At 36.6% G+C, this 14,303-nt stretch overlaps 1 protein-coding gene across 2 annotated transcripts in view; it reads right to left on the bottom strand.

The window, feature by feature from the left end:
• Positions 1-129: 129 nt before the first annotated feature.
• The window catches only part of GCC2 (GRIP and coiled-coil domain containing 2), a 30,833-nt gene continuing 16,659 nt past the window's right edge, over positions 130-14,303 (bottom strand). The window contains exons 16-23 of one of the 2 annotated variants that reach the window (XM_059839594.1): positions 13,620-13,757; positions 11,482-11,603; positions 9,715-9,891; positions 8,358-8,575; positions 6,768-6,962; positions 5,813-5,952; positions 4,843-5,044; positions 130-3,788 (exon numbers count right to left, since the gene is read on the bottom strand). In XM_059839594.1, coding sequence (XP_059695577.1) covers positions 3,763-3,788; positions 4,843-5,044; positions 5,813-5,952; positions 6,768-6,962; positions 8,358-8,575; positions 9,715-9,891; positions 11,482-11,603; positions 13,620-13,757 — 1,218 coding nt within the window. In that variant the 3' untranslated portion in view covers positions 130-3,762. The remainder of the gene's footprint in view (positions 3,789-4,842; positions 5,045-5,812; positions 5,953-6,767; positions 6,963-8,357; positions 8,576-9,714; positions 9,892-11,481; positions 11,604-13,619; positions 13,758-14,303) is intronic. The other variant, XM_059839593.1, reaches the window with a different exon arrangement.

Below are 14,303 nucleotides of genomic sequence, written 5' to 3'. Positions count from 1 at the left end.
GCTGTGGATACTATACCAGATCCATAAAATCTCTTCAGTACAATTGTAGACAGTCCTTGTTTCCTACCTTGCACCTGAGTAGCATTTTCAGGTAAGAACAGGCATTCATGGAAAAAAAAAGTCACTCTGTTGAGTAAAGGTGAATTTTATTGAAGTGATGGCCACACGAAAAGGCCACCAAAAACATATTTCGAAAAAAAATACTTATCTATCCAGACTAGCAAGTTTGAAATTACTACAACAAATATATTTTTATCTCTTCATACATTTGGTTTCTCAGCTTGTGAGTGGTGGCTGCTATTTGCAAGACTTCTAAGTGAGATATTTTCACAGTACCAACAACAGTAGAACTAGCAGATAGTTTAGGAAGTATTGGTGCACTGGGTGAAGCTAAGGCATAAGCCAAATGAAGCATGTATGTTTAGGCTGGTTTCAAAGTCACTTAGTACAAAGTAAGGAGAGTTTTTAGGCATTCCTCCACAATTTCATAATATATCATCTCTTATCACAGCAAATAGATGGAGGGATATAGACGAAGGAGGACTTAAATCTAGAACATAATATAACCCTGTATTCTCACAGTTATACTTTGGGGAAGGAGAGTCATGAAAGAAAAAAAGCAACCTTACTCTCCATGTATAATTTCTAACATGGTTCCCTTTGGCCATCCTGAACCCCAGATTCAACTGGCCACATCTATTCAACAGTCTGATAAGTTCTGATCTTCCTGTCTTTCAGCGGGAGCACTTTTTGCTTGCAGAGATGAATCTCCCTTCTGGGTAAAGGGAAAATGAAAGACATATAACCCATTTCTAAGTCAGCATTAAGATAGCTGAAAATTCAGCCACAGTGCAGGTTTGGGAATGCTGAATCATTGCCATTTTTGGTTTTTACTTAATATATAATCTCTATAGTGACAGCAGAATTACTATTATAATTATTATTATTATTATTACGCTCTCCCAATGCTTGGGCTGAAGGCAGGCTGTTAAAGATAAAAATCAGTCTTAAGCTTATAAACATTTTGGGCAAAGGTGATATTTTCTGTGAAACATTCTAATAAATGTGGCACTGTAAAGAAAACCAAAAGAACCAGAAAGCAAAGTCAGCACAGTGCTCTTCCAAAAAAGAGCACCACACTATATCAAGAAGCAGCAGTACTAGTTAAAACTTTAAACTGTTTTTTGAAAGCAAGTCACAGCTACAATGCTGTACATTAAAATGCAAATATATGACATGTAAAAAGTTCTCTATGCAAAATAATCCTGTTTCCAGTTTACTTTCTTCTATGCCATTTTCTCAGTTGTCTGTTAAACTTTATTTTCTTACAGTCAGTTTATTGCCATATAGGTAAGTTCTGGCAATCTTAGCAACAGAAAACAGTTTAGTAACATTTATTAAAATAGTTTATACTAATTAAGATCTCTATATCTTTCATTGTAAAAAAAATATATTAATGCAAGTTGTTCACTCCATTCTTAAGTACGGTCCTCAAGTTTTACTAAAAACAGTGAGCATGCAACTCAGACTTGAAAGAAGTCAATAAGCAACTGGTATTTCATACAGCCAGTGATCTATGTTACTTGCACACCTTTATTCACAGCTTACAATGATCAATAATTTACAGTTCTGAAATATGTGCATTTTAAGAGGAACTTGTCACAGCTCTTAAGCAATAGCAGAGACTAAATCAGGTCAGCAGCAAACGGAGTGTGAACTAAGTGAGACAAAGCCATACTCTTCTACTCAGGCGCTTCCATTGTTAAAATCACAGCAGGAGGATGACAAGCACTTATTTTTATACATGTTTCAAATCTGTCCTGTTGCTGTTTTGGCATTCTTCTGAGTGACATTAACCAAATCCAGCTGAATAAGGAGTTGGAATCCAGCATCCGAGATCTGGTCCAAATCATTCCAAAGGCAAATGCAAGAAAGCCTAAACACAGCCTCCTATTTGCTACCTACAGACACCTCAAAGACTCGTCCCTCACACTACTGTTGATCAGTTCTATGTTCTGTAAGTTCCCAGAGGATGTTTTCCCCAGTAGCACAAACCATAAAGGTTCCAGTTAAAATATATACTGGAGGGGAAGAAAATAGAAGTGCCTAAAACAGTGGAAAGGAATTAAAATACCTAAATAAAGTCCGTTGGCTTTGTTGATTGTGTACTGAAATATATACAACAAGCAAAAAATTAAACCAAAAGCAAACTTACTGAACAGTTTATTCTCAACATGTTGCCATTCTGCTATTCATATGTTCAGATTAATCTCAGCCTGAAATAAGGCAATATTAAAGGAACAAGCATCATTTCCTCAGAGCTAAGGTAGGTAGGAAAGGAAGAGCCCTATTTAGTATTTGTATGGGTACCAGGGAAAGAATCTCTGTAAAACAACACAGAGGATATGAAAATATGAGTCAAAAAGACAGACAGACTCTGGTTTAAACATAAGCAGGATTCAAACGTGTATGCTTTTTAAAACCTTACAAATAAATTAAGATGGTGAAAGGCTTATGGAAAGATTATGGACTGTATAAGGGAGAAGTCACCTGAAGGTAAAAAGAGGTGCTGATAACAGAAGAAGAGATGGTAGAAATTTATTTTTCTTGGGAAAAACCTCTAACATTCTGTTGAGTAACCTGGAACAGAGACCATCTCATCTGTGCAAATACCTGTGCAAACAATGTACACACACACAGGTAATGGAGAGAATAAGATCTTCAATCATTAGAACATTTAAAAAATGCATCTATTGACAAAAGCTTCTTTCTTTTCTCTCAGAAGTTAATGTTAGGAGTCTGACCTGTGGGCTCAGAATCATTCTTTAGTGTCTTCATTATGGCTAAGTCAGTACGAGTACTCTTGTCATCCAATTAGAGACATTGTTACAGTAATGGAACATTTCTTCCTGGTCTTTTCCACAAACTTCCAACCTCAGATTAAAAGCCCTAGCTTAAGCCCTTTCTCACAAAGCTTCAGCTCACTTAGGACTTCTGAGTCTTGGAGTACTATCCTAAGGCTTCCATAAATGCCATTAATCTCTACTATAGTACCATGCCCAGGTGTGACAAGCACTGTATTTCATACAGATTTTTGCACCCCCTACATTTTGTGAACTGTTGCCTTCATGTTCTGCAAAAGCAAAATAATTTAAAAAAGACATTTTTAAAGCAGAAAATGCCCTTTGTGTTTCTTAATCTTACATTTTGTAGCTATCACAAGAGAGGAAATAATTTTAAATTTCTTAAATGTGCAGAGAGTAACACTAACCATATAGATTAGCTAGCTGACAGTGATATGTGAAAGCAACTGTAAACACTTTTAAATGCTTAAAATCTAAACTCTAGTTATTCCAGTTAATATAAGGTCAAACTTTTAAACTGATATCAAAAGAACTATCACAGGTTGACAAATTCTGTTTCCAAGCTATTTGCAATGAATTTGTCACTTCTCATAGTTCTTATTATCTGCTTTAACATTTACAAGAAAAATAGTTCAATGCTGCCAGAGCACAACATAGGACCATCTTTCAGAGCTACTGCAGGGTTCTTTCTTAGTGGAGCCTAAAAAGCTGAAAAAAACCACACAAAAATAAAACCCTGTAGTTCAATGATACAACACCAAGAGATCTACAGTAAGATTTCTCAGTTTTGCAGTTGTGGAATGTTTTTAAAGATTCAGTGTTTCCACTGTTTTATCGAAGTCCTGACCAGCTGTGGAGGTATGAAGCCCACCCAGAAGGCCGTGAGGTACTCTCTTCTTCACCTGAAGGAGGAAGAAAAACATACTTTATATTATGTTAGACAGTGCATCATTTGGTTACATATCCTTGCCCCCATTCCTTGCCTTTATCCTTTTTCACAGGCTGGCCTCAAGCTTGGTGAGAGAGGAATTCACTCTTGGCCTGCCAAAGACTTGGACTGAACCACCATATCCACTTTGGGTACTTAAGAATGTCTGAAAAAGGTAATTTATCACCATTCTCCAGAAAAATCCAATCAGTCTTCGTTAGAGGGCCAGAACAACATCAACACGATATGAACTTAACTTACATCTGATTTTTCCAAATGCAGCCTATCATGGAATGCAGCACTTGAACACTTCCCTTTTTAATGTGATTTTGTTCACAAGTTTTAAGTTCTGATACGTACATGTGTTGCTTACAGTTTATATTAATTCTAAGATAAAGTATAGGTCAGTTGCTAATGAAGTACAAGAAGCCACAGTTACTGTCATTGAGAAGTGACAAACAATACCTTAAAAAGCATTTAAGGGAAAAAGTGCTGCTGAGAGTATTTGAAGCAGAAACAGAACATTATTGCACACAGAAATCCACTGTTTATTTCTTGCAAATGCCTAACTCTTTTTATGTCCTTCCCTAGTTCCTTTATTTCTTCAATGAAAAGCATATTTTAAGATATCTTTACATGTATTATATTGAAACTAATATTAGATCTGCAGTTCTGCCTTGAGAGCACCACTTTAGTTATCTGTTTAGAACACCTGCAAAGAAAATAATTCAATTATATAAACCTCTATTTTGAAAAACTTTTTAAAACTCTACTCAAAACATGAACACATGAAATTTTTCAACTTACCATTGTCTTCCTAAAATGTGAATGTTTCAGAAGACATGATATTTTACGTAAATTTTATGGCATTTGTTCTGTTTATGAAAACTGAATAGTAACTTCCTAACAAAGAAAATGGTTTTATGACTAGTTCATTTGCATTATGATACTAAGTTTTGTTTTTTCTCAAAGGTCTACACAACAGACAGCACAGAACTATCCTTTCTCACTTTTCCTCTTTTATGTGACAATATTTTGAACACCACCTACCTTGGGCAATTGCAACCAGCTTCCCCTTCTCTTCAGGGCTGAGTTGCAACATGGTGTCTATTACTGGGAGCAGCCGTTCCTTCTCACTTCCTGATTTCAGAAATATGAACTGCAATAGAACATTCTTCAAGTATTCCAGATTAGCCACAGACTTTTCTCTCTCTTGATTTCTTTCCAATCTTCTTATTTCATTCTTAAGAAGCTGCAGATGAGAAAAAAAAATAATACTGCTTGCCTCACTTAATGAGTAATTGAACAAAGGTCTTTTGAAGAGCTAAAAAATGAATTGTGCAGCTTGCTTCAAAAAGAATAATGAGTGTTTAGCAACATATTCAGGACAAAAGTTCAGTGAAAGTTAAATATGTGATATTGTTGTAAGAAATAACTTATTGACTAAAAATATCCTTTTTGGATAAAATTTGTGCAGTATATTTTATCAGTGATAAAATAGTAGTAACAGTGGAACAGTTAAATAACTCAGAAATCTGATGATATCAATTTAAAAGCATATTACAAAAGAAAGCTTAGTACATATAGAAATGTCTTCAGAAAGCTCACTCCTACATTAGTTCATGTGTCTTCTTTTAACTTAAGACAGCTAAAACAGGTTACAGAAACAGAAACCAGACAACGCTTCCATTGGGATTTACTGCTTTTATCTAAGTGAAAACAGTACAGACCCTTTACTAAACATTAAACTTCCCAACACCAGAAGCTTTTTTGTAGAAGCTTTTACTCCTACACTCCTCTCCTCTTTCCCCTCAGCCAACTAGAAACTGTGGTGGAAAAAAACCCAAAAAACTGAAATATACTCTGGAAGCACTAATTAGACCTGTGGAATAAAAGCCCCTCCCAAATTAAGTTATACATCACCAAATTTTATAGACTGGGATTTTCTGAAAGATATTTGGTCTAAGAAACAGGCCACGGAAATTAGAGCTGTCCTCACATCTCTTGTGTGTCTGCTAACCTTTATTTGTTCCATTAGGATTGCATTGGTTGCTTCTGATTCACGAAGTAATTCATTCAAGTGATCAGCACTCTTAGTTGTTGTGTTTAATTTCTGAATCAGTTCATCCTTGCTGAGATCTGCCTGCCACTGAGACGGTTCTGCAATTAATTGGAAAAGAAAACTAAGAGAAGGAAAAAGCACTTGCATCTACTTCATACTAACTTAACATCAGAACTTGATTAATGTAGTTTCTTATGAACAGAATTCACGCAAAGTCAGAGTGCAGACTTAAAAGGCATCAATGCTGCTAGTGCATGCTTATTTTCTGATCTATTTCTGTTTATGTATTAGAGGGGGGCTGGCAAAATAGTGCTAGAGTACCTCAAGATACCTGGTTTTAACTTATTCTTTGTTTCCTACCCATAAATGGAGATTTACAATATTTATCCATGAAGTGTTCAGTAGACTTTTAAAACAGGATTATATGCTACCATGTATTTCTCTGTTTTTTGAGGACTCCTAAAACATTCTTTTTCATGCTGGATTTCACTTTCCTAGATAAAAAAAAACTTATGAATAAAGTACTGTTCTAATAAGCCTCATTAAGATAAACAAAAATTTTATCCTTTCACTAACAGGGTTAAATCAGCACTTAACTGTCCCTAGTAGAGACTTAGCCAGAATACAAAAACTTCTCCAACTTTTCACTGACTTTCTCACCCAGTCTTTTCCTTTTAAAGGCTCAGAAATATGACATCTTTAAATCTCTAAAACCTGTAGAAATATCCTGCTGTAAGTCCTTAATCAATGAAAAAACTCCTACAAAAGTTCAGAACGGTGTAAACTCAGTGGCACTTGACTAGACTTGTCTTGTACCTAAAAGCATGAAAACACAATGATCTAAAATATTTTGAGGGCAAGAACTTCTGCAACCTGTGTAGGCAAGCACTTCTGAAAGCCATGTCCTACCTACCAGGCTTTGCTTCTGGTGAGTTCAGCAGTTGCTCCAAGGACTGCACATAGGTGCTGGCTGAGGACACAGACTCTGTGTCTGTTGTTTCCATACCTTCTCCCTCTTCCCTAGCCACAGTGTGCACATCAAGCACAGGAAGGTCAGTGTTCCGTCGCTCTCTCAAGTTCTTCGTTGCCGGATTTGAAACAGCTGGACCTAAAAGATACTTGCTGATGTTCATATCTGAATGAAATTGGGAGGGCTATTTCCTAGGTGTGACTGTCAGGGATTGAGAGTGGCACATTAAATAGTCTTCAAAATGCCAGGAAAGGTGAAGCCAAAAGAAAAAGCCAGATATGCACATAACATTAATAACAGTAAAATACAGCCTTTCACCTTGGAATTGCCATTTCAATCAAAGTCTGGTTTTACACCCAAACTTGACTGGCAATTTTTAGTTCAATGACTGTGAAACCATCATGCATATCTCCCTGAAGATGTGTTTTAGTTATGGTAAGAGTAACAAACACCTTTAATGCGAAACAATTTGCTTTTGTTTCAACCAGTCCTGTGGGAAGTGTAAATTCTTCTATTTTATTACTGTGTGCATGACCCTTCTACTTCAGTAATAACAGAGCAACTTAAACTGCTACTGCTGCTTGGCAAATGTCCAACTACATTCTGATTAGTAACTTAACAGATATGAAAATAGCACTTGAGATTGAAGATAGTAAAATCTTAAATTGGAAGAAGGATCAAGTATCAAGTATAAAAAACACCATGTATATAAATAACATTCTTAAAACAGCTTCCAATACACTTTTCTTTAGCTTTACACTTCATACTTGAGGCAGATGTCCAGCATGCTCCAAAACCTGAAACATGATAAGAAGAACACCAAATATTTCCAAAGTAAATTCCCTCCATCTGTCAGATACTGCAGAACAGGTATCAGTGGTGTAGATTCTAGAACAGAATAGTTCCAGTTGGAAGTGACCTACAACAAGTATCTAGTCCAACTGCCTGACCACTCCATAAGTTAAAACATTATCAAGGGCATTGTCAAAATGCCTCTGTTTCAGGCATCAATCACTTAAATGATAAGCCTGTTTCAGAGGATGACCACCCTCTCAGTAAGAAAATGCTTCCTAATGTCCAGTCTGAACCTCCCCATGGCAGCTCTGAACCAATCCCACATGTCCTATCACTGAACACCAGGGAGAAGAGTTCAGCACTTCCCTCCTCACTTCCCCCACTCAGGCATCTGTTCGACAGCCATAAGGTTGCCCTCAGCCTGCTTTCCTCCAAATTAGACCAACCCAGAGTCCTCAGCTGCTCCTCAGAGGACAGTCCTTCCTGCCCTTCCATCGCCTTTGTTGCTCTCCTCTGGATGTATTCAAGGACCTTAGGATTCTGAAGCAACAGTAAATAATAACAAAGATGTTTTCTTGACTTGGTATCTTTGGACTGATACACCATGCTGCAGATTTCCTAGATAAAGTTGCTGGTGATTTTACAGAATCAAACACTGTAAGCACATTTTAGTTGCAGACTGAGGTACACAAATTGGTAACCAACCCATGAAGACCTGGTATTCTGCTTGGAAGTTACCTCTAGTGCTTGGTTCACTCTTGAGTTGGAAAAGCTGAGCTTCTACTCTGGAGAGCTGCTGCTGAAGTGTCTCTACTGTCTTCCTGTGCTCTTCTTGCAGGTTCCTGACCTGATCTCTGAAGTTGTTCCGGAGAGCTTCATTCTGGGCTGTCAGCTGACTCAACGCCTGGGCGTGCTCTGTTTTGATGACCATGTTCTCTGACTGTATTGTGCAGAGTCTGAAAACAGTGCATGCACAAACAGTAAGACACAAGCAGCAAAACACTGTAAGTTTTACATTTCAAAATTTTTACAGTTTGAGGCAGTTTTCAATTTTCATGTGTATGATTATCTTAGAACGACTATGTGTGCAACTTTTTTCTTTTAAAGTCCTCTTTTTACAGGAAAATCTGAGTCTGAAAAGGCTACACATTACTTATTATATTAATTCACTGTGCTATATAACCTTGACTTCTATTTCAGAACAAAAAATTCAGACAACTTTGGGAAATAATGAAAGACTTAAGAGACACTGTGGTCTAAACATTCTTAAATTTTAAAACTGCAACATGACTGTTTATAGTATCATACAGGGCACATCACTTACACTCCACTTCCTATAACATTTATTTACCAAGCACTTACTTGGCACTTCTAAAAACACACGTTTCTAAGAAGGTAAGTTTATTTTTTTTAAACCTCAACTTTCAGTGCAGAGGAGAGTAGCTGTTAGCAAGAAAAATGTCAGTAACTCATCAGTTGTACTTGGTTTGAAGGTACTCCAGAAGCACATCAAAATTGTCACAAGCAAGTAAATATATTAAATAAATAATAATATATAATACAGACATGATATATACTAATATAATAAAGTCACACACAATTAAACAAATGCATTTATGGGAAAACTAAGCCCAGGACTTACCCTTATAAGCACAGAGACTTAAACAGAGCCAGAGCAGTGTTCAGGTATAAAGGGAACTGACTGAGAAATGGGTTGTTTCCAGAAAAATAATTTGGTTGACTACAGTGAATCATTATGTATCTATCAGGAACAGATAAAACTGTACAAAGACAGTGACAAGAAGTCAATAGTTCCTAATATCAATCACTAATTTCTAATTAATACTTCATGTGAATATCTTTGTACCTTAAAGGTTTGCAGAAATCTCAAATTGCCCTATTAGCTACTATTTCACTGTCATTGTGGAAGCTTCCGATGGCTTGTGAAAAATAGCAAACAATCCTTTTGAAATTCCTTTCATTTTCTCAACAACATGCCTTTTTTATGTGAAGTACAGTTAGAGGCTTCTACACGTTAAGATATTAAAATTCAAAAATAATAAAATATCTCTATCTTTTCATCAGCAGACCATACTTTTCACGGAGTTCTGCTTCTTTTGCAACAGTCTCTTGCAGCATCTTATTATGTCTTTCCAGCAGGGTGTCATGTTCTGACTGCAATGCCTGGAGTTCAGATGCATTCATCTGTGAATTATGCTGAGCATCTTGCAGCTTAACTTTAAGTTGATCTATCACCATTTCCAACTGTTCCCTACACATGGAAGAAAAAGGAATACACAACACACATTTAAAATAATTAAATTATTTCAGAACTTAGATAATATCCACAACATTTTGGACAGCTCATCCAATTTGCATATCTATTATTAAATCAACACAGCACTAAAACCAAAAGAATTTCAGAATGTGGCTACAGCAGAAACAATCAGATCTTGTCTCAACATAGATACAAATAAGTTTGCCACATCCCATCTGAACTGCTGGGAATGCAACTATTGGGGTAGGAAGCATGACTGATAGCACTTTCTACTTCAAGGAGGGGCAAGACAGAAGGAAAATAATATACAGGAATCAATGGGAGAAAAAATTTCTTCTTAAAAGTGGTGAGGCTTTTTTTCTTTTGTTTAGTAAATGCACATCAGTTCAATAAGACCAAGTACAGGGGACAAATGGTTGGAGTAGATTTTGAGCAAATTACTAGAAAGCAATATCAAGTCCATAACAGATAAACTCAGTTGGTCAGAAACAATTCAAAATCAGAAATATCAGGAAGAAAAAAAATCTTAAGTCACACGCTTTCTTTTTTTATTGATTTCTCTGTTTATATATGCAGACCCCTCCATTATCTAATGAACTGTGTATCTCACTAATCCTTAGAGTTGATACTTGTAAATAATTTCTTTGGAAACCATTTGTCATCTCCTTATTGCTTATCCAATTTGTTTCCAAGATGATTCTCTCTCACAAAAAAATTATCAATAGCAGAACTTCTTAAAATTCTGCAAATAAGAGAGTCAAAGAAATGCAGCTGTTACAGTTTGGCTGCTTCAAAAGCAAAAATGTCTCAAAAACCCCAAAACAGCCCTAAATCCGAGTCTCCTAAAAAGGCACAAGTCGCCCTCTGGTGGATGTTTGGCCGCAATTGCCGGCACCGACTGGGGGTCTGTGTCAGAAACGAATCCTGGCATTTCACACATAAATGCCCAGTCTGTCACCAAGGGCAGCCATCAACGACTAATAAAAATAACTTGCACAGACTGACTGACATTTGCAGTGAGTTGAGACATTTTCTGAAGTGAATATGAATTCACCTGGCTTATGACTGTACTTAAAGGATTTTCAGGGAACTTTTGGTAGTGTAACTCTTTCCTTCCAAATCTTTCCTCATATGATACAACATACAGGATTTCATAAATATGCAGTAACTGATGACTGAATTGACTTCCAGAGCTTGACTGAATTGGCATCCAGAGCTTTACCTACACTTAACCACACATTCCTGAAAAAGTTCAAAGTGAGCTCAGCTGAACTGAACCAATCTGCTCTTTTCCTCTTTGTTGCAAATGGCACTTGGCAACTTCACATCAGAGAAAATGACGTGTCAAATCTACACAGAATGTGCAGGCTAATTTCTGCTCATGAGAGTCACAAAAACTTCCTAAGACTTTACTTCTCCATCCAACCGTAACAATAGGTGATCTACACAAAAATAATGGTTAAAAAGACAAATCCAGCTATTAGAAACTAATATAGCACCATGACAGTAGGAACTGATATTTGTTCTGTTCAGCTAGGCAGTGCCACAGTCAGATTACAGATCAAGTAAAAATGTTAGTTTTACCTTTCTTGTTTGGCTCCTTCAGATTCTGTCCGAGCAGTGGATTTATTCTTTTGCTGTTTTAGAACATTATGAACACGGACTTTGTAGCTCTCAAATTCAGATGTAACAGATGCTTGTTCAGCCTATCACACAGAAAACAAAGCTGTAAGTTATACTGTTGACTATTGCTCCCTCATTTCTCTATAATGAAATGCATCTTACACTGAAAAAAATTAAAACCACTTGCTGCATTTCCTTCTTTAAAACAGATAATTAAAACAGCGACCACCATAACAGGTTTCTTTAGATTTTAACTGAGTAAGTATCATATAAGGTAAAACTTGAGACACTGATTGTCAACATACCAGTATTAAAGAAAAGAAAGAATATTTGAAAATTCAAAAACTGCATTCAACTCAGAGATTCATAAGCCAGGGGATCTATGAACAGCTTTAAATGCAGGCAAAGGTGACAGAAAATACACAAGGCATAATTCTGTTTCTCTCCAATACTACAAGGGAGACAAAAATTCTAACATGCCATAAAGTTATGCATAATTCTGAGGAGTTAAGTCAGTGCAATGGTATAACACAGCACCAGATATAATATTCTAGTTGACTGTAGAGGTGTTTGGTCTGTCTTTTCTTCTAAATTCAGCTGTTGCCTGAGTTTCTGTGGACATACAGAAAGCTGCCTCACATCACAGTAGCTTCATCCTTGACTGTACACTATACAGCAAAGATTATTGCCACCCTTCCAGTACTCACATGGCATATTCCTCTTAAAAAGAAAAACAAAACAGCACTGACACAGGTTTTCTTTCTTGGATCTTAGGACAAGCTCATGGATTCATTAGTCACTCCCATTTACAGGCAACTAACATTCTCATCTTCAAGAGGAGGATTTTGGAAACTTTCCCTTCAGCTGAACTGGTAACTGAAATTCTACAGAACTGACTCTGATTAGCCACTGGTCCACATTTTCAGAGTCTGTACATTTTGTAGCCATCTTCTTTACATTACTCCTTTGCTTTTCTTCCTGTCAAACTGTGTGAATATTCCTAAATCAGGTACACAGTCTTAAATGTCACCATGGTTTCTGTTTTCTACTATCTGCTTTGGTGTGGTGTCCACATTTCCTTTATAGGGAATTTTCCTTTGCTAATAACCTTGTAATAATATCTATTTTCCATATGTAGGGCATCTGAATAGGAAAGCTACTCCTTCAAGAGGTTCAAGCCATGCCAATATGGAAGATCTACAACCTTGCTGATTTCATAGCATCACTGAGCAAACCACAGACAGGTGTAAGCACCCATGTATGAAGACCACATTTGTAAAACCATGATCCATGTGTACCAGCACAACTAAGGCAAACCTCCTATAGCAGCAATCACAAAGTTTGTCCATTTCAGTTCAGCTTTTTAAAATGTAGAAGTTCTTTAGAGAGGCTGCATTCAGCTGTTGCTTACCTGCAGGGTGCACCTACCACCACCCCTACCATACAACAGTGGCCATAGAGTAGTGCAGTAATCCCCGTAAAGGTGGTTTGTACATAAGAGTACTATTATATTTTCAATCTGTTTGTCTCCAATGCAAACCCTGCATTCCAGGACCATCAAACAGAGTTATATGAGCAAAAAAATCCCAGAAACAATAATGAACTTCAGCAACAGTGTCAGTTTTCCATGTAGTTCAGCTGCCAATTAAGAAGCTGCTCACATTTCAGCATATTAAAAGGTGCTTGCAAATATATTTTTTCACAGCTTTTTTTCTTTAAAGTGGTGTCTGTGTTAACTGGTTTTATATAAAGCAACTTATACTCCTATTTTTTTCGTTTGTGCTCTTTTCTTTAAAGAATTTTCTTTTCCCTAAGTGTATATTTACTGATCATCTAAAATAAACCCTGGCTCCCCACTACCACAAGTTTTTCCCTACTTTAAATAGCAGTATGCAAGTCCAGATGTTTCAGCCCAAGTATAAATGTCAACCAGGACAGTCTGGCCTGTTCTTTATACCACTGCTCAATACTGGGGTAATTCGCAATTCTTGACAGACAAAAAGAGAAGAGTGAAAAATTTGCAAAATATTTTGAAGAAGCAAAGAGTGCAAGAAATCTCCCTTCTTAAGCCTCTAAGATTACTTCTTCCACTGGAATACCTGGGCTGCTCTGCACTCTTCTTGCAGGGTTGCAATTTTTTGCTGGCAAGCACTCATCGTACGCTGGTGCTGCTCCGAAGATGTTCGCAGTTGCTCCTGAACTTTATGCTTTTCTGATGTCAGTACAGCCACTTGAATCTGAAAAAGTCAGTTGAAAATTTCACTATCACAAAAACTTTTCTTACTTCGCCAAGGGAACATACCACTGAGAAACTAGGACTCTACTACAGTAATTCCTGCACAGAACTGGTGAATACAAAATTAAAATCCAATAAAAATGGAATAAAAAAAAAAAAACATGAGTTACCATGTAATAATTTTTAAAAAGTGATTCTGTTTAAAGAGAGAATCGAAGATATAATTACAATGCTGGGGTGGAAGCATTTAAGAAATGCCAACCTCTTTCCCTTCTCTGCTTCTTTCATTACATTCTAATCCATTTCTATTCTGTATACAGATGGACAACACTTAAGATTTTTGCTGACAATGTCGTGCTCTTCTGTTTTTAAACGGAGCAAATACCATTTTTAAAGAAACATTAAAAAATATATTCCAGTTACAAGCTTCAAACTCCACAGACCTCTCCTTTGGTGGAAAGGGAAAGCGGAAAAAGACAGGGTAAAGAAAACAACATGAAAAAATATTTGGGGAAAGCAGCAAACAGACAAAACTCATTTAAGGAAA

Source organism: Haemorhous mexicanus, chromosome 2 (genome assembly GCF_027477595.1).
Source record: "Haemorhous mexicanus isolate bHaeMex1 chromosome 2, bHaeMex1.pri, whole genome shotgun sequence".
Classification (NCBI taxonomy): domain Eukaryota; kingdom Metazoa; phylum Chordata; class Aves; order Passeriformes; family Fringillidae; genus Haemorhous; species Haemorhous mexicanus.
This window is presented reverse-complemented; position numbering and strand designations above follow the sequence as displayed.